Here is a 27,842-nt window from a genome sequence, read left to right on the forward strand (position 1 = left end):
AGTTAAGCAAGGCTTTAACGTCAATTTATTCTTGCACAAGCATTAAATTTTCGCAACAGTTGCAAGAAAATATAGCAACAGTGATCGTAATGAGAAAGAATAGCAACGGATACTAGACTTTCCGGTAACAGCTGGAAAACTAATTTTCATTTTCTATCTAGAACTATATTTTTCGATAGTGGAAAAAAATGAAAATAGTTAAAGACTGAGCGGTAACCGGAACTAAAAATTTCTCTCACTGTAGTTCTAGTTACTATATACAGTCCTTACAATTATTATCATTTTTCATCACAATCAAAATATATAGTTGTTTAAGTACAAAATGAAAACGAAGTTTGCAGCTATTACAAGCAGAAAATATTCTTGTATTTTCTTGTTGGTAAGTATTACGAAAATTTGACCTAAGTGTAACAATAAATTGTGGTACAGGTTTTATTTTTGATAGAAAAAATGCAGTTCGTCAAAAAAAAAAACAAAGAAAAGATTTTACGATGGAATAAACAAAAATTTAGTATCGGCAACTATAATTGAGGCATTCCATGTCAAGCCGAGCATTCTGCAAGTAAAATACATTCGATCGACAGTTTTAATTCGCTTCGTTTCATGTATTCTACTAAAGAAAAAAAGGGCGTATCCATATTTTCAATGTATGACTCTAATTTAGATTTTTAAATTTGGCAGACGCACTCTTGTTCTAGTGGCTTTAATATCTTCAAGAGTGTTGAAGATGATTGAGCAAACAAAGAGGCATCGGAAAGGGTATGAAATACTTTTCAAAACTAACATAGCACATTCTTTTTTCCTACATACAATAGGTTGAATTTTTTGACCTTGCTGTTAGCCATCGACAGCCAATTTTGACACTCTAAAAATCATGTGGTTTCATTCGCTTATCAATCATACGTATATCGACCCAACAATTCTCAAACCTCACCAATGATGTGATCTTAAACGAAAAAAAAAAATCGATCCTCTTACCTCACGATTGTGTGGCTCAAAGTACCGGGTTCTTTTTTAAATTACCTTACCTAATTTGTTATTTCAACGATACCCGTTTTGACGAATTGTACGCTTGAGAATAAAAGGAGTAATTGATATCGTACTAATTTCGCATCAACGTAACATATGCATATGTAGCGTAAACCAAAAAGTTACACGAGGCTGAAGTTAGTAACGTAAGCGTAACGAAACATTGGTTGGGAAAAAGGTCGTCATTTTGCAATTTTACAGTGACTTAGTAGTGTCGCAAGTTTTTTAAAATATCAATTTCTTTTCCCTTAATATAATTTACTGCATTTCAGACATTCCTGAAATTTATCCGAAACGTGAATTATTACAATAACAACGTTACCGACTTCAACCTGGGAAAGTTACAGGCACGTTTATAGAATGGCACTGAAACAGGACCGTGCGAATCCATATACGCGGAATGATTTGGTTATCGGCTATTGTATACGTATTATATAGTATACATATCGTACGTATTACGTAATGTGGTGTGTATATATATAGGCTAAACTGCTACTTAATTAACTTTCAGGATTTTCATTTATTTCTTCACATTAATCGTCAGTCTATTATCGGCGCTACGCAATTTACAGGATTAGGAAATAACGCATGAATTTCGCTTGGCGTCGTTTCGCTCGCGAATCTGTTGAAGATGCTGGAGCTGCGAGGGTGACGGAACGTGAGCGCTGCTCACCCTTGAGCTAAGATGCTGAGGGGGCGGTAAGGATTGCCGCCGTCTTCGGCGCAAAGCTGGACTCAGGTTGTACTTCACCTTAGCCTGTATCAACAGCTCCTTGAAGACCTGGTTTATATTCGTGTTCTCCTTAGCCGAGACCTCGACGAAACCGTTTTCCCAATCAACGGTCACCAACGCCTCCGTGCTCTCCCTGTCCACCTGGATTACCGAGACTCCGTTAATTCCACGTCGACACAAAATTCCTAAACGCGAGAAGAGAGCGTCCTGGTGGAAATAACTTCTACGTCTAACTACGAATTTGATTTTACGATTAAGTTGACACCTTCCTAGTCTTGGCATAAAATTTTTTTTAAGTAAACTTGGAAACACGAATTTCACAATATCAAATTTTTCTGCCCTTTGGCTAACTTTCTACCTTGTGGAAAATCGAGGAGAAAATTCTCTGATGCCGACGGTCACGGTGCGCGATTTTTTTCAAACAATTTTTATGTTCCGACAAAACACTATCGAAACTTAATTTAGACATCGATTTCGACGATTACTTTTGTAATGTTTATTTAAAAAAATTCAAGCATTATTCACTTTTGCGATTTGTTATACAATACATTATGCAGAGAGTGAATTCCTAACGACTGCATGGTCAGTCGTCTGCTAAAATATAACGCGCACGCGTAATGATCCGAGAGCGGATCTTCGCCAAGGCGACCTAACTTCATAAATAACCTTTGATCGAATTTTTTTTTTTTTGTTACATAATTAGCAGTGAGTCGTACGTTTTTAATCACCCCGTATCACAAAAGTATTTGACGATGAAAAATTTTTTAACCACGCGTTACGACAAAGTAAATTCTATTGATCACAAGTTTGCCAACATTGATTGATTCTGAGAACGAATCAGACCTTAGACCAGTTTTACTGGACTTTTATTCAAGACTGACGAATCGTCGCACGTTATAATTACCTCGCGATTTTCGTCAGCCAGATCGAGTTTGTTTCCAACAACGACAATTGGCACAGCGCTGTAACCTTTGGTCTCGAGTATTTGGGCGCGAAGAACCTTCGCCTCGAGGAAGGAATTAGAATCGTTGACATCGTATACCAGAATGAAGGCGTCAGCGGAGGAAATGGACAGAGCTCGCATGGCCGGAAATTCGTAGGCACCGGAAGTGTCCAATATGTCAAGAGTCAGCTGAATACCGGAAACATTGAAGTCGCCGTGATGCATTTCTTCGACGGTTCGTTTGTACTTAGCTGAGAATGTATTGTAGAGAAACTGACTGATGATTGATGATTTTCCAACTTTCGCCGCTCCCATTACGACGATTTTGTGACGAAACGAGCTTTCCGTTTGCTTCGTACTGTTGCTGTTCGCCTCTGATAGCCTTTCGGTGCTGCTCGTCGTCAATGCAAAGTGGATAAAACGCGATCAGAATTAATTCGAAATTGGCGCTTTATACAGTACGATCACGGACCGCGCTTTGCTTCAACTTAATCCCGGTGAAAATAGGGGAGCGAAAATCAACCGGGAAGGAAAAACGAATCAACTTTTCAACGTTCGAAAATTCCCTCACGATCCGATGTTAGTGAATTTAAATCCTCTTTTGTAAATCGTTTCAGTTTCAATTTCGCTACATTCTAGTCTTATATTTTACAAATTCGAATGAAATTTATATTTATGTATTAGAAATTATTTGAGAAAATCGTAACCAGAGAAATCGAGTTTAATTTTATGTAAGTTTAGAAGGAGTTTTGAAAAATTGTACGTCGATTTTCCTAATTACTTGAAATAATTTTCAAACTTCTACTGTAATGAGTTCGATTTTTGTCATTTCACCTTTACATCTCTTAGTGCACGTTGTAAAAAATGACAGGTTAAAGCTTGCGGAATATAAATGTCGGTTTGTTGGTTTTAGTATTAGCATAAGCGAGACCCGCACGAGTGGTGAGAAAATAAAATTTTCACGGTGTACGTTTGCATATAAATAATTCATACTTTGACAGATTCCGGTGTATAATATATATTTGTTTAAGTAAAAGCTCTCCGCGTTGGGGGCTGATGCTGTTGCTGTTGTTTTCTCACCTATTATTCTTCGGCAATTCTTCTTCTTGTTCCTCCTTGAGAGAGGATGGCTGAAGGCTAAAACGCCGGCGAAATTGATGGCGGCTCTTCATCATGTTTCTTCCCCCCTTTCAATATCTGTAAATATGAATAATTCGTTCAAGTTGAGATATCGAAGTTTCATCCGCGTGTAATATTATTCTGTACATACACGTTGGGGTAGTCTTTGAAAAGGTCATTTTTGAATTTCGCACGGCTCATCCCCTAAATCAGCTATGAATAATTCAAAAATATTTCCGTAACTTTTTCAGATTTTTATCTCTAATCTAACCCGAGCCCGTAAAAGGGTGGATTTCCCCATTTAACCCTTTCAGGAGCACGTTAAATCCAAACAACAGATTTCGATCAAATTTGGTGCGGAGGGATTTCTTGGGTCACTGATTACGAATGTCAACTCGAAATTTGAAAATTCAAAATGGCGGATTCAAAATGGTGGACCAAAATCCAAAATCATGCGATTTAGATAAAACTCAGTATTCTGGGATTTTCGACGTCGCTGATTACGCATCTGAACTGGAAATTTGAAAATTCAAAATGGCGGATCCAATATGGCAACATCAAATGACTTGGGATTTAGGTCGACCTATTGGATCCACGGATTAGAGTTGAGATAAAAATCTGAAAAAATATGGAAATTATCAAAATTCAAAAATGATCTTTTGAAAGAACCATACTAACAGAGATATACAGAGTGAATTACTAACGACTGAATACTTTAATGCGCATGCGCTAAAATTCGAGAGCAAGAGCAGTTTTTTTGTCAGGGCAACCAACATTCATAAATTCGGATGACAGGTCGCCGTGATATATCTAACCTCAAAAATGTTGGTAGCCCTGACGAAACAACAGGTCTTGCTCTCGAATTTTAGCGCATGCGCGTTAAACCATTCAGTGGTTAGCAATTCATTCTGCATATTATAACCATATTGTATTTTATAATTCCTTAGCAACAAACAGTTAGACACCAACTATCGCTCACCATCACTCAATACTTTTACAGCACGTGTGGAGTTTCCTACATGTTATTTACACTTGTAACGTAATTTTTCGAGCCGAAAAAGTGTTAGCAAATCGAAAAGTTGAAACGAGGAATTCGAAGGGAGGATCGCCAGTGATAAAAAAAGGATTTGTTTTCCTTGTCGAGAGTTGGCGGCGGTTGCTATATACATATATGTAGTAAGCGAATGTCCGTTGGACCCTCCATTTTCGGGGCCAATTTCGAGTCACGTCGATCGGACTCCTTTCAACGTCCGCAAAAAGGTTCTTTGTCCGCCCATCCACTGCTGTGCAACACCTTCTTCGAGCTTCAGGCTCCATGAAGCACGTGAGATGAAAAAATTGAAACTTTTCACCAGACTCGAATTATCACTCGCTGGTGAATGGAAAAAAATCAATTCAAGAATTTTTTCATTTTTAATGCCTTAGATATTTTCTACTTAATAGAAAGATCAGTTCGATTCAGACAGCTCATTGGATGTCTAGCGATAAATTGAATCCACGCGGATCGATAATCGTTTCACGAATCTATTTATGACATATTTTTACGACAGCAGACAATATTGCAAATGGAATTTCCTCGCGGTAATCTATGATGATTTTGCTCCCCGTATTCGCGAGGTTAACTCTAAATTTCACCTAGTAAAATTTTTTTGATAAAACTTTTAGTTGTAGATTGTAGGTATACGGGGACATCCATTAATTTTCGATCAAGACACGCAAACTCGTCTTATCACGTATATTCTTATATTTTGTAAAATATCAAACGGTAAAAAAATTTCCAAAACTGATACGAACGTCACGATGTTGAATTTTGTACGATCTGATTCGTTTACACAATTTTCCGTCGACTTCTCTCGTCGGTAAGTGAATATTAAATAAATTTTCAGAGGGTAGAAACGCTCGATCTGCAAATGAAAAATCACCTTTGAACTTTTCTGCCACGGGACTAATTAGTTTTAAATTTTACGTCAACAAGCGGTATGTACACATTTGATAATCATTACGGTACGAATTGTACACGTTTAATTGGATGCTCGAGTCTGCATGAAATAAGAGTGTAAGATTGTCTACGTGTAGCTCGTACCAACATCAATGTTGTATTCCTACGTACATCGATTTTGGGTTAGACGTCTCCTTGCAGGAAGCAACTTCACGAACATACGTTGTACCTATGCATACATATATATATTCTCGAACGATGGAGTAATATTGCCGATGTATAATAATAATGTGCATTAAGGAACATTTCGTACCACGCTGCTGAGTGGTTCAGCCTACATGGTATACCATGTAATTAGTTTCACTCTGCTCGTTAATTCTCTCTAAGAAATGGAAATTCCTCGAATCGCGAGGAAGATTAAATCGTAATTTCTCATGACGTTCTTTTTATTGAAGTTGAAAATTAATGGGATCTATGAAAAAAGAAAAGTTCATTTCAATATACGAATCCGTTATGTATTTTATAATGCCAAATGATATTTACATATTGTTAAGTAGCTGCAGAGAATTGTGTATTTTGTAAATAAAACCTGCGACAAAATTTTTATACTTGACGATCTTGAAATTTCAGTTACAACTAAACCTGATAAGAAAATTACTATAGTTTTATCGCGATGCGGTAATTCTGCAGCATTTGTAGCAGACAACTTATCCGACATGTGAACTGGCTTTCGTTTTTGAAATTGAGAAGAATTGTGCAGGAACTTAGTTGGAAAACAGTGCCGGAAATTACAATACATATATTCGTCAGATATTTGTGACACAACTTCTGGAGTCGATATTTCAAAGCTCGAAAGCAGTACAAGAATTTCACAAAGGACTTGGAAATAGCATGTGTAGGACTTTTTCTTGATACATTCAAATGAAATATTGATGCGGATATGCCTTGAGGGAGAAATTCGCTACACTCGTTGCGATACGAAAACAGCCCTCGGCGACCCCTCGATGAGAATTATGAAAGTCGAGGTGAAATAAAAAGAGAGAGAGAAAACCGAAAGAAGAGAAAGAAAGATCTGCGTGAAATTTTTTTTTCACCGGATCGTATAATCTACTCCTCCCATAAATGTACCACGCGCTGTGCGTGCGTGTAATGAAAACGAAACTACTTCACGCAAAGTGTAACGCGCGCGTGAAATTGTTCCGAGCTTTTGTGTAACGGTTGTCGTGAGGCGAGATATACTTGGGCGATTATTTGTTCCCCGTAAAAAGAAGCAAAGTAATATCTACCCAAATGGGGAAAAATAAAAGTAAATGTAGGACCGTATCGCGTGGGCGTCGAGAGAAAAGCTCGAATCTAACAAACGTAGCAATCCAACGATATAATTAACTTGATACTCACGCTGCAGAATGAGATCCAAGAGAAGGGAAGGAAAAAAGGAAAAGCGCAACGATGGAGGAGAAATTAAAAGAAAAGTCCGACGGTATTGTTGAAAGGAAAAAACGTTCTTCTTCGGTCTTTCGTTGTATTCTTAATTATTATCGATAACAACATCTCGTGTTGCACGATTTTTTCTCGTTACCGTAAAACGTTCCATGGATTGTGCGGTTTCGTGGGAAAGAATCAAAATTCGACATCACGGATAGAGAAAAAAATATGTAGTCTTGGTAAATATAGATCTGCACATATTTATTATTACAAGTCAAATATTTAATTTGAGATTCGAAAGATCCACAAGCACCGAGATTATCGCCACGCTACGCGTTAAAATCGTTACGACGCGTAGAGATAAGGCGAACAGTGAGCAGCTATTCCGGTTATTAGTGGAAAAATTATGCATGTGGAATCGTGAGTTTATTTTTCAAACTGCCCGTAGAAAGGGAAACGAAAAATTTTCCGCGATAGAGAACAAACCAAGCGATTTACAAACAAGAACTTTAGCCGAATATTTTCTTACAGAATTAAAAAAAAAATTTTCCCACCGATTTGATATTATAACGAAAAATATCATCATTTGATTTCATTCTGCTTGTTTTCCAAACCTTTCAAGTCAGGGCTAAAGGAATTTCAAAAGAAATGTGGAATTTCCTATTTTGTATCATTAAATTTAAATGATATGTTGTATGATTTTCGGTTCAAGCTTTTCTAAATCATTTTCCATTTAGCAACCAGAACTAAATACGTACTTAAACGGATTTTGATGATTTCGAACTATGTTAATTTGACAATAAAAATTAGATAAAAAAAAAAAAAAATAAAATAAACAGCAGAATCCAAATACGGTGTAACTGAATAAGAAATTAAGAATCTTGGAATTGTTTCGAGTAAAAATGTAGTACACAAAATCGATGCGGCGTAAAGGATTTCAATGATTTTAAATAAATACGACAGATGCCAATGGTAATAAGAGTGTGTTTAACGTAGGGCAGGATTCGCTGTGTTCTAGGTTCAGTAGCTCGAAAGTAGGTCTGGCGTAGAGCCAAAAGTGGCATGTGGCGTCGTTGAAGAAGAAGTAACAGTGCGCCCTGATAATTGAGAGGTCAAAGAACCTGCTGGGTGAACGAGTACCTAAGTAGGGGGTGAAACAGTTGAGAATAATAGGGAACAAAGAGCGAGTGATTAGAGGGTTTAAAAAGCGTCTATCCTCGACTTAGTCGAATGCCGCAGAATCGTAACAGATCGGGTATAGATAAATACTCGGTTAACCCTTTCAGTCACAGTGGGATGCTCAGCGTCTCACCTCAACAATTTCCATGTCTTAGCCTCATCTTTGTTACTTCGTATGGCTATTAAAATATGGAAATGTCTATTTTGATATTTTCTTCGATTTTGCATCCGCCATCTTGGATTTATAAGTTATCAAATTCTAAATTTAGATTCGTGATCAGTGACCCCAAAAATCCCCCAGTAACAAGTTTCGACCAGAATCATCGAATTTTTACGGTTTTTTCGATTTTACATCCGCCATATTGGATCCGCCATCTTGGATTTATAAGTTATCAAATTCTGAATTTAGATTCTTTGACAGTTTTTTCGATTTTGCATCCGCCATATTGGATCCGCCATCTTGGATTTATAAGTTATCAAATTCTGAATTTAGATTCTTTGACAGTTTTTTCGATTTTGCATCCGCCATATTGGATCCGCCATCTTGGATTTATAAGTTATCAAATTCTGAATTTAGATTCTTTGACAGTTTTTTCGATTTTGCATCCGCCATATTGGATCCGCCATCTTGGATTTATAAGTTATCAAATTCTGAATTTAGATTCTTTGACAGTTTTTTCGATTTTGCATCCGCCATATTGGATCCGCCATCTTGGATTTATAAGTTATCAAATTCTGACTGCAGATTCGTGATCGGCAACCGGAAAAATCATCGAGTAACAAAATTCGAGCCAGAATATTGTTTTTGAGTTGAAAAATGTATGACCGAAAAGGTTAGCTTCTGTTTCCCTCACAGTTGCTAAAGGCTTTCGCGAGAAAGCTCTGCCTCCGTTATTTATCTGTTTAATAACTCGTCTGCAGGGAGCGATTTTTTATTCGGCCTGGCTAATTAAGAGCTTTCATTATTCACGCTGAAGACGGATCGTCCTGGAGATGACGGATGATACAGACAATAATACAAAACCCAAAACCATACCTAAGAGATTATCTAGTCTAAACCAGGCGCAGTAATTCTGCTCACAATCTACGCGCGACAGAATTTTTGGAACACCCACCGAAGCTCCTTTCTTGTCTGTTACATCTCATTTAAAAGCGGAATACCGTTTAGAAGGTTTAGACTGTGTCGTAGAAATAATGTCACATTATTTGATAGTTTCTTTCAAGTTTTATGAACAATAGTTCATTTCATTTGTCAATAAGCTCTTATTAAATGGTTTGGAATGATTTTTCGACAACCACGATAGCTTTTACCGATCAATTGAACCGGAAATGCAGTGATAATAATGGCACTGGAAGATTAGAAGTGAATTTGAATAATTGAAACTATAATTTATATTGAATTTATTACTGAACAAACAACGTATTCGCTTGGGAGTAAAAGCATCACAATAGTTGTTAATAATTGAATATAATTAGTTTCGATTGGTAATTGAAAATTGCTTTCATGATCATCGCGTCAAGTACTTTCAATCAACTTTACTTCCATCAATTATAGTTGCACTTTTAAACTTTTTTTGGATGATATCTTCAATACATACTTAATCGCCGACATTTTAACATGACATAAATATAGAATAGAAATCAACATCTTCTACCCTGAAAACTCGATCAATGAATAATTCTTTACAGCTATAAGAGATCGGTTTTAAAGAAATTGCAGTCAAACATTTCGTTGAAGTTCAATTCCATAATCGTTATTCTTGCGCACATATACAATCCGCACTCCTTACAATTCTGTAATTCTAACATCGGATTAATTACGTTGCAATAGTACACGGAAAGAAGAGCCGTCTGCATAAAGGAGTCTAATCGATTGGTTGAATCGAGTCTGTCAGAACTATTAGCAGTAGTTCAGCAGTGGCAGGAAAAGCTTCCTTTTATGCGGTGGTCGCATTGTTCTAAATTCCGCTGCAGTCTCTTTCCTCTTTTATTTCAATACTTTGAGCTGTATAAGAGGGTGTAGTGCTGGCGAACTGCAGGGAATAAGAAACTTGGCAGTTTCTTAAGGGCTGTTATCTGGCAAGTTGTACAAACCCTCCGTGACTCGTGGATTTGCAGTAATCTCTTGAGAAAGTCCCACTTGAACGAACTCGTCGGAGTCCTCGCGTGGATTTTTACATGTTCTTTTTTCTTCCTTGTTTCCAGTTTTCACCATGGTAGAGTACACTTGTTAAACCTTCACCGCGATACAGTGCCGACGAAAATTGGTTACAAACTCTCACACTCAGGAATAAACGTTCAACTGCAGCTAACTTGTTTATCGTACCTACTCGCTCATTTCGCTCGCGCAAAGATCTGCCTTTTATCCTTCTCAAGTGCATCGCGACCTGACGCACAACGCCTTCAACCATTACTACACTATCGAAAATTAGTCACATTTCATGTATACATCACTATAATTTATAGCTCCTACGACAATTTCGCGATAGCACGGAAACTTCTGTCAAAATTTCATGCCAATCGGACAGTAGTATTTGAAATAATCGGCAAGAAACAAATCAGTGTAGATAACTTCATTTCATAGTTTCTACGTTACTTCAGACACACTACGGAAGCTTCTGTTGAAATTTCGTGAAAATCCGTCGAGCCATTTTAGAAATTATCGGTAAAAAATTCGGTGTGTTTTACCGATATTTGCTCCCCAAATCGGACAAACAGTTTTTTAAATCATCGGTAACAAACAAACGAACCATGTATTTTTATAATAGTGGTGTTTCAGTTGATATTTTCTACGTTACTTCAGGTATACTACGAAAGCGTCTGTTAAAATTTCACGAAAATCGGTCCAGCAGTTATCGAGATTATCGGTAAGAAACTCGGTAGGTCTGTTTTACCGATATTTTTTCCCCTCAGTGGTAGGCAATCGAACATACTGCGTTGTTTACTCTAAAGCACCCTGTACATAACATTTTCTCGCTTAACGAACATGCAACACAATGCAACTTTGTTTGTTTCAAGTAAATGTTCAATGTGCCTGAGATTCGTTGATGCGTAAGATTCGCATTATATGCAGCTCCATAAACGTTATTCACCCAATTTAAAGGCCGTATCAGTATCTCTGCGTTTTAATTTCCGATTTAAACGTGACCGTCGTCGCCGTGTTTTATCGTTACTCCTGGTGTCACCGAGTCAGGCTCCGCAGCTTTATCCTACAAGGCTGGGGAATCGAATTTACCGTGTTTACACCGTAAAGCAAACGGATCCTGCTGAAGGCATCTCGTCTAACGGGGTAAAAAGTGAATTGCTCGGTTGATTCAAGAAGATTATGTGTAGGTTGTATAGGTATACCTATACACATAGCGATGTAGGTATACCTGTGTAGAAAAACACGGATGAAGAACCCCGAAGCGAACGAAAATTGAAAAGGAAAGTTCGGGTTCGGGAATTTCCAATCTTCGGGATAAATTGCATCCGTTTCATAATTCTTAATAGCTTTTTTACAGCTACTTTCAAAAATTTTCGCAAAAAATATTCACGTCAGCGCTCAAATATATTTTATGAAATTCAATATCCTGTAAACTTGCTGGTCGATTGACAGATGATTATTATAACGGGTATTCGGTAAGTCCATTAAACTCTGTGGCACACGATGACCCTTGATTTGAAGAATCGACTTTAGGAAGTTTAATCATTCCTTGGGAGTATTAATTTTCTCCAACCTCACTTGAAAGATACTTGAAACATCAACGAAACGAAACGAAACGATATTACGACGCAAACTAATTGAAAGTCAATTTTGTCGTCTCATTGTTGGATCATTAAAGATAATTAAATTCTAAATGACCTTACAAATCTTGTAAACACACATTGTAAAAACTATCTTTCATCATTTATCAGTATCCATTGATTCGTCATTCAAAACAATATCAATACTTGTATCGTATATTAAAATATACGAACTGGGACGGTGCGATTAATCGTTTATTCGCTAGCTTCGTTTAATTATTTTTCCAATTAATCGATAAATCGATCTATCAAAAAAAACCATAAATCGAATCTTACCAAATTAAAACTACTTTCACTGTGTCACTTTTACTATACACAAAAAAAAAAAAGAAGAAATTGTCAAATTTCCTTGAAAATTTCGTAACCGTACGTTAAAATTCCTGCATTCCGTAAAGGTACCTACATAAAGGAAGCAATTTTTTGTTGAGAAATTGTTTTCAAATATTTGCTTTCGTCGACACCTGCAGTGGAGGTTTTTCCTCCCTGAACGAAACGATCAGGGTGTGTAAGAAATTGTTTTTTCTTGGTGCCTCTGCTTATTTTCTCCCCAACCTTTTTTTTTTCGCTCAGCGAGTTTTCCTCCTCATCTTGCAGCCGAGTTTTCTCATCTATTCATGCATATACAGAGTACACGTGTATTATTTATGTATACCTACGATACAAAGCACGTTAAACTCTCCTTAGCCAGATCATTGTCGCCAAGGCCACGTCCGGTTATCAAATGACATTGTCGGATTGGCTTCGCTCAAGGGGAACAACAAACGATATTCACCCACACGCGCTTCTGAAGCAAGGCTGCAGGCTTCCAAGCGTACATTATAGACCTTTCTGAGTTCAATCATGCGTGGGTAAGGCTAAAGGCATGGAAACGAGGTTCTGAATATCTCTGCCGCGAGGTAAGGCTCTCACTTGTAATTTACCACCGAGAGAAATTTAATAACGATGACAAGTGGATGCAGTCATTATCCTTCGTCAAGCTTGTACGCAAAATAATTATTCTCAACCCCGAGATATTTTTACAGGTTAAAATTATCCCGCTGCACTTGACGATCAGGGCTCAGATTGTAATCGTGAATTTCAAAACGATGGGAGAAAAGAGCTGAAAATCCAACCCGTTAACATTTCAAGGATACGAAATTTTTTACACATTTTTCTACGCGGTATTTCAACAAATTTATTTACAACTAGACCATTTTCTAGAGGTTAAAACGTTTCAAGAAAAGCTTCGGCAGCTCTTTTTTAAGAGACCTTTGGGTTTGATAGGAAAAATCGTTTCCAACAAATATTTAGGAAAAACGTTGTTTCGGAAAATCTCAACAGCGTTTCTTTAAAAAATGAAGCTTAAAAACTCTGGGTTTGAAGGTACGAAGAAGAATAATCGTTATTCAAGAATCGTTCGAAAAGAAAATGTGGTTTTAAAAATCGATATGGAAATCTTTGGATTGAGAAAAAAAAAAAACGTTGGTTGAAAACCGTTCCCAAAAATTGGTGAAAGAGTTAATTCTCGATTTAAAAAAAAAAAAACAGGTTTTCAGACCTACAGGCTCCAAAAAAACAGGAATCATTGCTCGTCTATAACTGTTCGGAAGTAAAAAAAACTCTCGAAAAAATGGGAATAATACATTTTGGAGGTGTTACAAAATCGCCGATCGAATCGTAGAGTGTTTAGAGTCTAAGGAATCTTTGGAATTGGACTGGAATAACCGGTATACAGTATCGTTCGATTCGGATTGATGGTATCGGATAAATTCCGTATCCTTCACCTCTCGCAGCTAATACAGTGTGAACCCCTCGATTTTTGTGGGCAATACGTGACTTTATACAGGTCTGCATCAAGTTGATCGAGGGTGGAAATAAAGGGGCGGGAAAGTGAGAGAAGCATTCACACTGTGCACCTGACGCGTCAACTTTTTCCCAATTTTAGCAAACGTCGTATACGATATACGGCATATTCTCGTAAAAGTTTCATGCCTCCATGAAAGACTTCGCGGGGTCTCCGGTCGCCATAACTTGCCGAATCACACCCCCGATTACATCTCTGCCCATTAACTTCTCATACACCTACACAAAAATGTCCACCGGTCACACCAAGGTTTCTATAAATGGTGTTTCATGTCGTAACCCTCCCCCCCCCCCCCCCCCCAACCTTACATGGACGTACCTTTTATCGGAGAAAAACCCGAAAATGATTTCCCAAGAAAAATTATGTGCGGTTTATTAAGGACGACCTGCCGCGAGTATAAAAATGTTTCGGTTTTTTTTTTTTTTTTTTTTTTCTGAACGACCACCATACGTGACACACACGTGCCTTTATTGTTTTCTTAAATTTTCGGAGAATTTATCGGGTGAATGGATAATCATTTTATAAGGGGAATTCCATGCAAACCCGACCAATGTCTGGTAATCTCCATTTCTGATTGTGTTGACAAAAATGTTCTGCAATTGTTCCAGCTCTGAAATCGAGAACCATGAAGGAAAAAATGTCGAGTAAAATAAATTCCGATCTGAGTTATAATAATTATCCGGCTTCGTTTCATTAGTTGACTCTGTTGATAATTTACTAAAATTAAGTTAATCAAAGCCCGATAATCCGACCACCGTAAATCACGCGTTATCATCTTCCGAAGTACAAAAGCTGCAGAAATTCGACGCGAATCAGCTGGATACGTAGTTTGAAATCCGATAACTCGTGGTTTCTTAATTGGGATAAATAGTCCATTCGACACCGTTGAATTCGGTTAGATTCTCTAGGTTTTGATCAATTTTCAGGTGAAAACCAAATACGAGGATGACCGAGAATAATTACACAAATTATACCCCTCGAGAAATTTCTAATCGAACTTGACGTTTCGTATATATTTATATATATACGTAAATTATAACGATGCTTGTCTCTGTAGAAATGCGAGAAAACATAATTACATTGATTTTGGTGGAACTGAAGGGTGGGAGTAAAAATATAGAAAGATCAAAAAATTGAACAGCCATATTATCGAATTTTTAAACAAGCGGAAACTTAATTTATAGAATTTACAAATGTTGAAAGTAGAAGTATGGATAAGTAAAAGAATAGAAAGGTCGGAAGATAGAATGCCGAAGTTTTAGAATCGTCAGTATTCCTTTCGATACATATTTTGAACTTTCTATATTGTATCATTCTGTATTTCGACTTTCGATATTCACAATTTTCTATACTTGTACTTTCCGCAACAATAAATTTTATCAATAAGATTTTCGCGTCAATGAAAATTCGATATTCCGGTCCTTCTGTCAATCGACGATCCTAGTTTTTTTTTTTTTTTTTTTTTACACCTTGCCCCTAAAGTTTATCCGTGAGCTCGTAAAAAAAATTCTATAACAAAACGCGTCTACAAATTGATTTGGTTAAAAAAATCTTAAAGTCTTATAGGAGGGCAGGTATCAAGGGAGGAAATGAGAGAGCCAGAGACGGAGAAATAATCGGAAATAGAAGGCGAAGGAGAGAGTGAAATGGGTTTAAGTACCTACAACGATGAGAGTCGAATGGTTGGCGCCTGCCTGTCCGTACCTCCAGGTCTTCTACTTGTTACCGCCTGATCACCTCGCCTTCAAGGATTTCGCGGATGAATTCATATCGTCGCGGCTTTTATATTGCAATATAACGACTCTCCTCGAATCCCTCCGGCTTAAAATCTCGGCCAGAATAAGGCAGGATTTATTAAATATCTACATGTTCAACTCGGAATATATATCGTTCACGGGCAATTGCAGATGTATATTGAGAATAATCGAATCGATATAATTTGAATAAGAATAAGAATCATTTCTCAGACTGACTTCATTTGGCAAATAAAACCTCCACTTCACCGTTTTTTGTTTTTTTCCATCTCTCCTCGTCACCGTTTTTTATTATTATTATTATTATGATTGTTATTTATTTATTTATTTTTTTTTTTAAAGATAAACTGGTTAACCAAAAATCAATACATTTTATCAATTTTATTCCCGACTCGACCATAAGGTTAACTTTTTTGACCTGAAAAGCGGGCCGAAAGTAGCATATTATTCCCTCATAACTTTACTTCCCTGATCCAAGTGAAAAAAGTATCACTTTTCTCCCGCATTTGTGGACATTTATGTATATATTGTGGGGAATTATTTTTTTTCAGTAAAAAATCGCGCTTCGCTCGGCCATTAAATTCACCCGCAGGAATAATCTTTGACTTTATTCCCTTGTTACATAATGTACTGTTATTTCAAGATATTCGCGCATCGGGTATTTATGAAATTGTTTTGAAATGATGGAATTAAAATTGATGCATGTATGCATGTGCGTGTTACAGTTATGTACGGAAGATTAAAGATTAGGAGAAAGAGACAAGCTGATATAATATGGTGGATTTCAAACTTTTAATTAATCTAACAAGGGACCGCACATAGAGCTGCAACTAATTACTGCAGGCTCACAACACGACGTATATACACAAGCGAATAATTTCTACAAGTACTTTATACATTACACTACACACATACGTTTTTATCTTTCGTTATCGTCGGCGTAATAAGCAGGACAACATATCTACAACCTATTACTTATATTCAATAAACGACCGAAAATTAGGTGGATAAAACAACTCAACGAAAAAAAATTTTTTTGAATTTATGTTTCAATGAATAAATTTTGATTCTATTCATCGAATAATAACCAAAATCTTCATTTATTACTTATAAAGTTTGCTTTTGTACTTTTTACACTGGTAAATAACACCGATCAGCACAACAATTTTTGAATCTGAGTTCCAGATGTCAAATTTTTTGTAGAAACCAAAACCATATTTCAGATTTTAAGAAAATTTCCTATTTTCTCAAACACTTATCGTAAATATCAACAAAACAAACTTCTGTTTTGCATTTAAATTTTTCAGTACAAGTGATTTAAACGTGGAACTGAAACTTGTTTAATTGTTATTTACAATAAATGTTTGAGAAAATTCGATACATCGTTCTGGTTTCTACAAAAGCAAACTTTATCGAATAAAACTATTTTTTCTTCTATTAGTTATGTGAAAGAAATGAAAATTTGAGTCAACACTCAAAATTACATATAATAATAAGATTTTGTCAAGTATGCTGCGGCAGTGTAAAAGTGAGCGTGTTAATTAATTTTCTTCATACCCTGAAACTGTTATCTGGACTGTCTTTTTACCGAGAGAAATGGGAATTAACGAACGCTAATGGAGCTACTTAAATAATTGATTATTCTTTTTTCTTTCCTCGTTTTTTGCCGATTTAGAACTGGTGATCGATCCATTTCAAGCCTGCCAAGAAGTATAAAGGAGTTTCAAAAGTATTAGCTGAGCATCGTGAAAATACTATTTCGTTGTAGTAAGCAAACGTATAATACAGTCGATTATAAACTAGATTTACATTGGAAAGTGTTAAAGTTTCGAAAACTCTGACTGTACGATTTCGTTTCAGGCTATGGAAAAATCCGATGAAATAGAAAAATCTTATTCAAACCAGGGTTATATATGAAGCATTGTTTTCCCGGCAGCAGAAAAACCCGAAGTATAAAAGTTTATGTGACGGCAGGCTTTGCGTGGTCCGGAAATTGAAGATTTGCGTTCGGAATCTAGCACGATTCAACCTTTATCACCATCTTTTCACCGCGATGGTTTTCTTTCGGGAGCCTTGAAAATTTATACAATAAAAGGAAAAGAATGTAAAAATGAATCGGCCGATGGATCTATGTCAAAATTCAAGAAAAAAGATGTTTTCAAACTGTTTACAAAATTTTTATCAATGTTGTTTGGTCCAATATTGGCGAACACGATCTCTGCTATATAATAGGCATGAATCTAAGAAAATTTGAATAGCGTAAGTTAAGACGTCAAAGATTTGAAAAAAATTTATATAATTATATGGTTAAAAACGATTAAACTCTGGTGTTTTTGGTCTGATTGTGATATTATATTGATTTACAATCAGATTTGCGCGTTATAACTGCATCATACCACAAGATACCTTGAAGTTTTTTCAAACAATCTGTAGGGATCTGATCAGCGAGGAAAAAAAATCCAAATAGGAGATGTATAATCAGATGAGAAGACACCGTAGTTTAAATGTTTAATCACTATGAACGTTCTAATTATAAAACCTCTTCTCAAATGTATTAAATTATATATCTTAGCTTTTGTGTCATTTGCATATCGTCAGCATCACGTTTTTTCGATATAGTGTAAGAGACTCGAACAGTACAAAACACAGTCACAAACTAAAAAAAAAGAAACATTTAAAAAAGCTGTCTTCAGACCCGTTTTTCCACCACGAAAAGACACCCTTATGCATCCAAAAGATGTCTGCCCGAACTTTTGGAGGTGAAAAAACAGGTCTCAAGGCACCTTTATAAACTACTTTTTCTTTTACGACTTCAAGTTTTGTTTTATCTGGACGATGTTGTTTCATTCGTGTTCACCGTAGTGATTTTTGCAAGGGGTGTTTCACCGAAGCGGTTGAGGTGTCAATATCATTCAGAACCATTTCGTAATTTTCAAAATGACTTTGTAATTTCCGAAATTACACTAAAAATCGGTAATATTGAAATAAAATTCCGCATTAGTATCATCATCGGTAGTCATGAGACTTAATTTAGGATTACAGGAATCTCTTTGTATTCTTAAGAAATCATGCAAAATCTTATAAATCACGAGATATTACTTAATCAAAGTAAAATGTATTTGTCAATGAATGACTCTGTGAAATCTAAGTAGGTAATCACGAAATACGTAATCATGGTATGAATTTTTGCTCCGATGAAACATCCCCTGAGTTTTTGTCATTTTTGCCGATCTTCCGAGTGAAGTTTGAAAATAAAATATGGAAGGGGGTCAGAAAATAGAAGATCGCCAAAGCTGCAAGTTGGTCTACCGTAAATGGTAAATTCCTGGCAGTGTCGGCCGGGGTTGCCGCAGTGCAACGAGCTGCAGTTGCACCGCACGGCCATGGGAAACTGGAGTAGGGCAACGACCCAGGAATACGGGATTATAGTATCCAATCGCCCCCGTTCGTTACACCCGCAAACGAAACCCCGGCTCCGCGGCGCCAAGGCGCGTTGACTGCTCTGCCCTGTCTGGCAGGGCACGAGGATGTCGATGCCCGAGGCTGTGCCAGACTACCCCATGCGACACTCGCTGTGCGGCCCTCGGATTGCGGAAAATTTTTTTCCCACCGACGCTGCATTAAAAAACGCCGTGTTTCGCTGTTGAGAGGATGCTGTGGTCAGTCTTTACCGACCGAGTAAAATGTCACTCATTTTGAGTAATATCAAAGCCTTGTACGTATCACCGATGTGGAAATACCGAAGTCAGCACGATTCTAAACGCAGTATAAAATACGTAAATGCCCAAGAAAACTTTTTTTAGTGTATGCAACAATAATAAAAACGCCATGTTTCGCTGTTGAGAGAATGCTGTGGTCAGTCTTTACCGACCGAGTAAAAGGTCACTTTAACTTCACTATTATTCACGCTTAAGCATCACTGACGAAAAAAAATTGCAGATCAACTGCGGTGGGTTAGCTCACGGTTGAATAATCAAATACGCATGCGCTGAATCAGGTCTACCAACCGTCATAAGTCCAGATGACAGATCGCTGCAATGTATTTATCCTCAAAAATGTTGGTCGTCCTGATAGAACAACTGCTTTTGCTCCAGAACTTCAGCGCATGCGCGTTAGACCATTCAACGATGAATGAATCGCTCCGCATAAATTACGAAAGAAACATGTATGAACGGAGCTTTTGTTATGCGTATTAGCTATACATATGGGGCATTCCACGTCAAATTAGCAGCCCATGTATCTCATCCTCTTCGATTTTAATCATTTTTTAGTATGATGTTCCTACCGACCCGAAAAGGTCTGGGAATATTTTCAGATTTTGGTTCGGTAAGCAAATCGTACTAAAAAATGGTCAGAATCGAAAGGGAGGAAGGTACATTGGCTACAAATTTGAGGTGGAATGCCCCGTACACGTTGTCCCGTATTCGACGGAACGCGGAGATATTTTGATTCGATTTTTGTGTCACGAAGCTCATCGGATCAGAAAATCCTTTCTTTATTCAAATCCACGTCACATGGCGCACGGGATAATATCGTGTGAAAATTGAGTTTTATTAACGTTCAGATTCACGGCGGGACGCATATATAAACTCTCCGAGATTGAAATCGACTACCTACAAAATGACACACTGCATTTTATTCGATATAAAATACGATATTGTATATTGTTCTTTGGTACGAGAATCGATGCTGATTTACAGTTACGCGCATTTCGACGAGAGGAAGTTCCTTTGTAATTCGATACTTCAGATGCTCCGGCGTTTTCAGCACAGGTTTCAGCCGATAAATCGCTTCCCTTCGATAAGCTGAACTATTATTCTATCGATATATGTATAGCTTTCTGTTTGCAGCAAACACAAGCCAACAATTCCGATGTTCTACTCCCGATTTACATCCTCTACAAATCCTTATAGTCAGCTAGCCTCCGATGATTCCCCGAGATAGCGCACGTTGCACGAGGTTCAACGTACTATTGTAGATATATTTATAAGCAGGTACATTTTCAAGCCAGGTAAAAGCGATATGCATGACAGAACGTTTGTTCGATTCTAATTTTTTTCTCCTCTGATTTTGAGGCACATCCAGATAAAAGCTCAACCGTTATTTAGTCCAGTTCTTATGTCTATACGGATAATTTATTAATATAAATGCGGACATCACGGACATAAACTTCATCAATCATCGCCGTTATTTCACTCGTACAACCCGACTCGCACAATTCACTCCATTAATCCTTGTTTTCGTACGACATGTCACGAAAAATTAGCACGACTGTTCCAGTGTCACCATCAATCCGGCCCAATTTTTTATTTTTTATTTTTTTTCTTCTTCCTTTTGCATTTACTTGTTTCTAACATTCGTCAGTCACCTCATTGTTATTGTTATTGTTACGATTTGTATTCTTTCGAAATTTTGCTTCCCCTCGCAGGGTGAAATTGACACGATCGAAGACTGGATTAAAATTGAAACTACTAGTGCTCTTCTTGTAGCGAGAAAAACATTTTTATCTTTTGGTTACCATGTAACAGTCTTTGGCTAACAATGATTAGATTAATTTTTAATCATAAACAAAATGAACATAGTTCTGGATAAAAGTTGGAAACGAGTTTTGTAACTGTAAGTAGAAAATTTCTTACAACCTATTCGTTCTGAATATAATTTTCACTTGTATTATATTTTCTCGAAACACTTGCGATAATTTAATGTTGGCACGACTGCAAATCGTCTCGAATTTTTGTCACGCGCGATTCGACTGCGCCGTTTTTTGCGTAAATGCGAGTACCTACAGTTGAGTCACATATCCGAATATACGTAGGCACGCATATACATATACACGCATGTATATAGGTATATACAAATGCCATGGTGCAGATTATCGGTTTCCCATTAATCCTGAAATGACCAATTTGCCAATACCATTCGAAAGAGGAAATGGCTTACCACGTCCACGTTTCTTCTCTTTGATCGGTATATTATTACTTATTTTGCATGAGAATTCTATGTGAAAAATCACCCTGCATGATTAGACGCTCCAGGCTGACCGGATAATTTTCCCCCTTCCCAACTCAACTTCCAATCTCCGATGATCGACGAGGTTCGAAATTCGGAAACAAACCATCCCACGTTCTCACACGGAAGGAAAAAAATGCTACCGATATTTCCACAGGATTGATCTCTACACCATGCATCTGATACTGTCAAGCCATTAGACGCGACTTACCCTTCGAAATGGGTTTGTAGTCCTCCACCGACAAACCATCGCCGGAACGACATAAATCAGAGGGAAAAACTAAACTGGAAAATCTCGCGGTCACGGATTGTAATAAAAATATACACACGCATACATATATATATTTATATATATACTGCAGATCCCTCGGTTCTATTTATTCTCTTTCATACTCACGACCGCATTGTCATGTGCCGCAGGAATTTTTCACCCCCATTTTCCGAATTTTCGTTAACGACCACACACACATTCCATACATGATCAGAGACTTATTTTTACAAAAAATCTACCTCTGCATTTTATATCTTCGAAGTAACCTACAACAGTCCATATTCTTTTCCAAACAAATAAAGGTACGGTTATTTCCGCAGTTGTGTAACCCAGAGGGTATGTAACGTAATATTTATCCTGATTTTTTCATGCGTTGATTCTGTACATCTGCCCTTATTATATATCTACGTACATAGGAACTCGAAAACTCGAGTCGGGATTTTTTTCCGGTTTAATCTTGAAGCTAATAAAATATGCGGATGTAAATCAGGAATTACGTCGATAATAATCCGATGACATACTTTGCCTTCCTTCGTAATATAATAAATTTTACGGAGAGATTTTCACGGGGCTTAATTACAGAATTACAAAATTCCGTTTTCCGCCTCGCGGGCCAATCGAAGCTGATCGTGATTCTTTCCGCAAGCTCATTTGACAGTGTGACCCTGATTTACGATCACGGTGCCTTTGTATTATACATATATACCCGCGCCTAAGTGTCGCTGGATAAAGTAAATAAAATTAAAAGTTTCCTCGGATTTTTCGGAGGGTCGTAAATCACGCCCCTCTTGACCCGTAACAGTGAACACCGCTCGAGGCTCGAAGTAATTCAACACATCCGCCAAAGAATCCAACAAAAGCCTGCAACACCCTGTTGCTGTTGAATAACTTTCGAGCCGAGGGGATGAAAATGACGAGCGAGAAATAAATACGAGGCATGTATAACCACTCGTTTTGAATCACTCATCCGGCGAGGTACAAGATTTCGGGATATCAGTGAATCAGGACTAGGAATTCACCCGAGATTCTCCACGGATTGAACACCTCGAATCATCCAATCTACCACCTGCGGTCGATTGGACAATTTCGAACTTGATTCCCGGAAGAAACAAATCGATCCACCGTGTATTCTATATACAGCTTTCAAACTTTGCTGTTTCCCGCAACTCCTAATCCGCCTTCCATCTTTATTTTCATGCCCGATCTGTTACTACTACAGCCGATTTTACCCTCCGAGCATGAAATTACCCGCGAATCCTTCCTGAGCCAGAGGCAATTTTTATACACCGATGGAAATTTCATTTTTTATGGTTACCGAATGGTTCTAACTATAAATTCCTAATCAATTTGAACTTGGCAACAGTGAAGTATGTATGAAGGAAAAATTATCAGAATATGAATCCAACTATAGAATTTTTTACTAACGAGGAGCTGAAAATCAGTATCGTTACAATTGCGAAGGCCCTTAAATATTGTTGGAATTGTGCGATTATAATTTTTAATATACTAAATTTTCTGATTTTAGGAACGTTTAATCTGTTCACGGAATTCAGTACATATTTTTCGATCAAACAAGGCGGGAACAACTACCAAAAAATGTAGTCCAAGTGAGGTTGATCGAAAAGTCTAGTAACAGATCTAAATTTTCTTGTTACAGCATTGAAACTGATTTCCGCAAATCAGTAAACTATGTTTATAATACGGAATAATATTTTTTGAACTAGAATTTTCTATCGGCGTGAATATTGCTGCTTGAGCCATTTCAAAGTTCGGCTTGAAATCGCGAATAACATTTCTCGAGGACTTAAGCGCGAGGCGTAATCACCGTTTCTATGGAAATTTTTCAACCGAGTGATGATATCAGAACCGTATTTGCACAAATTGCGTCAATTGCCACCCCGTGCGATACGGTCAATTAGAGAGACTGCTGTACCCGGGCAGACGTATAACAACTAGAGATAGGGTCTAATTGTTCCCTGAAGTGAACCACGGAACTTGCCACACGGGACAAAACGACGTCCCTCTGTGCGACGGTGAGTGTGGTAATTAATTAATTAATTAATTAATAGAGAGTTCCAAATCCCGGTATTGAAATGAGCATCGATACATGTAATCATGACTGGGATTTCACGCTCCTTGATTCATTTTATTACATCAGATTGATGTTGCAAATAATTTTCAAGTACCCCAATTATCGGTATATCACGGATGGAGATTTCTTCGAATAATAATAATCTGCAATTATCCAACCTTCGCATCGCCGTGAATTTACTACATTGGAAAAGAAAAGTGGGAGAATCCAGGGGAAAAAAGATGCTTCAAATTTTTTTCACCTGCTGAATTTTTCATGCAGTTGCGGAATTTTAAAGCGTCTGCGGCATTGCGTGAAGCATGAAGATACACACAAGCCGACGCTGCACGGAGGGAATTTAAAAAAATGAAGAAATATTCTCGTAAAGAGATAGTAAACCTACGACGCAGCGGACTTATGGCCAAGGATGAGTGTTGTCGGTATAACTTGAGGCATTGCAGTGCGCCTTTTATCATCCGTAGCATTAAAAATGTATCTAGTCCCGGATAATAAACTGGGCTACTTTACTATGACGGAGCCTGGTAGCGGAACTAAAACGCAACCATTTCGTGCATTACCGAGAGCAACTCAACCACTTCGTTTTACACTATGCCATAAATTTTCACATGGATACAACGAGTGTCACGAAAATGATTCGCATATGGTAGTTTTCGCTTGAATCGAATAAATATGGTTTTCAAGTTACCGAAGCTCATGATCGTCCAGATCACTTCTTTCACTTTTACCTCCGGAAAAATGATCCCACACTGCATGGATTTCAACCGATATTAATAGGCAGCCGAGGTCATTTCTGGGTAAAACAGATTCCCTTACCGACATATTACCGATACCTAGCTAAGACACAAACCTTCTTCAAGAATGTTCCATCGGCAAATGTCAGTATGGAAATCGGTATCCATAATCGGCCTTGTGTACCTAGCGACGATTATGAACTCGAAAAGGAGTCCCGACATAATATCATTGCGCTACGTGACACCCACCGTCGTCTTAGCTGACACAAATGTAAATTTGTACGAGGGTTCCAAGAGAAGATATGTAAAATACTGTTTGACTTCGCAGTGCTGACCCAGCTAATTCGCCAACTAGACCGTGACTTGGGATTTTATACAATGATAACAAACCTGTACCCTGCCGGCCAAAGGATGAGGACGAATACCAAGCCGTTATTTCGACGGATATACTGCACTGATAACGAGACTTAGGACATGGCCAGACGGTATAAAAACAACGTAATTTCACCCGACGATTTAGTTCATCGATTATGGCAAAGTTTCATGATTTTTTATTTTGCTCAACAAGAGAGGACATTGATTGGAATTTATTTGTAACATTACTTATATCGTGAAAGTTTCTTTGATTCTTCATCCTAAATTATTGTTCCCGTTCTCCCATTTATTGGAAATCGTCGTGCAAGTTCTCTTACGGCAAAAGTCGGCAACAAGTTTATTATTTGCACAACACGATGTCTTCTTGAGCAAATAGCAATTCACCTACTGCTACGTTTCCAATATTAGTGAACGTTTCGAATCAAGATCACACGTTGCAACTAAAGTTTACTCGTTACGCATCATACGTTATATTATACTCATACTGTCCAGTTATATATTTGCTTCTGCAAGTTTCATTCGAGTTTATCCACATCTGCTCAATGATTCGTGAATGTTTAAGTTCGCTCGAAATGAATAAAATGTTTAGTGCAGCGTTACGACGATTTTTCCGCTCTCCAACAACTTTTCCCCAGCGAATATTGTGAATCTATCATATTTGAAAAGTCTACGTTATGCAACATAGAATATAAATAAAATCTTAATATTGTGATTTGGCAACGCAATTCAAAAACGTCGCGGTGTATTTTAGCAAAACATTCAAGACGATTGTTCTACGTGTAAATTTTAACTGAAGATTCTGTCTAATTTGAGGATGTAAATGCTTTTCATTGATAAGAAGAGCACCTGTTTAAGATTTTTCTACATTATACACATGTGTACTTCAATTTTCAACACTGGTTCGAAACTTGTCTTTGAACAGCTTCCAAAACCTTTTGTCCGATATTTCATAAAGTTTGAAATTCCTCATACATTTTTTTTTTTTCTTCAATTCCAAGAAAAATAACTTACAGGCGTACAATATGTCGCGAGAGGTTTGTTCTATGACGGCGATACATTATTGAGAAAAGTTCAAATTTAATTCATCAGCCAGCCTGATGTATAAGGTTTCTCGTTGAGAAAGGAAACTCAACAAGTGGGAATAATTGCTTTCTTATTCAAAATTTAAACGTCCACGGACTGTTTTTTCCTCCGAAATAATTTGTTTGGTTATATTCTCATATATTATACGCCATATACATTTATTGAGTTTACTAATTCGTTCAAGGATCTATCCTTTCAAGATCTTTGGGTTTAAATTTACCTTATATACAAAAAAAGCTGCGGTTTAAAATCAGTACCCTGCACGATTTCCAGACATGCATTTCGACTTGACGATATATTCCCAGTAGCAGAAAAAAACTTCACAGCAATAGATAGTATAAAAAACAACCCACGTGTAATTGCGTGCAAGGAAAATAATAAAACGAGAAACAAATATCCTAAACTCTTCACTTTCAACTGAATTTTATTTCAACAAAAGAAAAGTTTACTTGTAACGATATGAAACAAAGAACCATTTCATTTGGATTGAGGAAATTCAAGTTTATCTAATGAAATTAAAGCATTACGTGTTGTCTATGAAATATGTTCACTAGGCTTCAATAAGTGTGGATTTCTTCGAATAAATTTCTTTCCGTTCGGCCAAGTTGGAAATTTATTCTTTGCAACGCAACATTTCTTTTCGTTAGTCCGTAATTAAATGATTTCTCTCTATCAAAGAAAACCTTGTTCAATTCAACAATGAATAATTCGTCATCTCAAAGATTTCTATTTGTGAAGTGAAACAAAGATTCTCAGTCCAGAGTGCGCGATTTCGCGAAACCAAGTTAATCTAAATAATTTATCCGTCGTTTAAATCTTGTAAATTTCTATTTCTACTTCAGTGTACAAATACAATCAAAATTGTAAATTTCAGTACAATACGGAGTATAAATTTAACGAACTGCAACCGCGGACGAAAAGACGCGCAGCTGCAGATAGTATAGAACAATACTTTATCTAACCGCACGACGAACAACTAGACGCCTTTGGCAAGTCGATACGGGATTGAGAGTTGACCAATCCGTATAAGGTAAACAATAATAATTCACCCTATCAAATCCAATCTCTACATAAATTCCCTCGCATTCTGTTATCGCTCCAGACACACATGACTAAAGGAAAAATAACACAGTGTACACAATTAATTATCGAGGAGTAAGAAACAATTGGATGTAAACACTTGCCTGATCCAAATGCACAAGAGTTTCTCCCGCAAGATTTCGACAAGCGGAGTTGGTCAACAGGTAGAAGCTTATTCGCTTCCGTCGGATTTGAGGCAGTTGCGGAAAACCAGCGGTCGTTTTATAAAGCCGAGGCGTGAGAGAGACAGTGAGAGAGCGATGGAGGGGGAGGGATAGGGAGAGACAGAGAGAAAGAGAGAAAAATAACGAGGGGCAATTGCGAACCGAACTTTTTTCCACCCCCGAGTCAATCAGCAACCTCTGACGCGAAGAATCCTCGACGCGGCTCGCGGCGTGAGTGACGAGCTAGCTGTGTCCGGTACGTTTTGCCGGATTCCCGGCACGGCTAT

General features: G+C 37.4%; 1 protein-coding gene across 3 annotated transcripts; it reads right to left on the reverse strand.

Moving 5' to 3' along the window:
* Positions 1-484: 484 nt before the first annotated feature.
* On the reverse strand, positions 485-27,771 carry LOC124308939 (ras-related protein Rap-2a). 3 transcript variants are annotated; one of them, XM_046772116.1, is made up of 4 exons: positions 27,496-27,771; positions 3,786-3,902; positions 2,667-3,096; positions 485-1,903 (listed from the first exon to the last, which is right to left on the reverse strand). In XM_046772116.1, exons 2-4 carry the CDS (start codon positions 3,878-3,880, stop codon positions 1,604-1,606), a joined length of 825 nt encoding a protein of 274 aa, XP_046628072.1. In that variant the 5' UTR covers positions 3,881-3,902; positions 27,496-27,771; the 3' UTR covers positions 485-1,603. The 3 variants fall into 3 exon arrangements, with proteins under 3 accessions (XP_046628072.1, XP_046628073.1, XP_046628074.1); XM_046772117.1 differs by lacking the exon at positions 27,496-27,771 and adding an exon at positions 7,343-7,362; XM_046772118.1 differs by lacking the exon at positions 27,496-27,771 and adding an exon at positions 5,908-5,952.
* Between the last annotated feature and the right edge of the window lie 71 nt (positions 27,772-27,842).

Source organism: Neodiprion virginianus, chromosome 7 (assembly GCF_021901495.1).
Source record: "Neodiprion virginianus isolate iyNeoVirg1 chromosome 7, iyNeoVirg1.1, whole genome shotgun sequence".
In the NCBI taxonomy this organism is placed as follows: Eukaryota; Metazoa; Arthropoda; class Insecta; order Hymenoptera; family Diprionidae; genus Neodiprion; species Neodiprion virginianus.

Excerpts from the sequence above, each read along its gene's own strand:
- LOC124308939 (XM_046772116.1), bottom strand. The coding sequence starts at position 3,880 with ATGATGAAGAGCCGCCATCAATTTCGCCGGCGTTTTAGCCTTCAGCCA. Across the intron at positions 3,097-3,785 it reads GAATTGCCGAAGAATAATAG|CACCGAAAGGCTATCAGAGG; the intron begins GTGAGAAAACAA and ends GACGACGAGCAG. Across the intron at positions 1,904-2,666 it reads TGGCTGACGAAAATCGCGAG|GTGGACAGGGAGAGCACGGA; the intron begins GTAATTATAACG and ends TCGGTAATCCAG.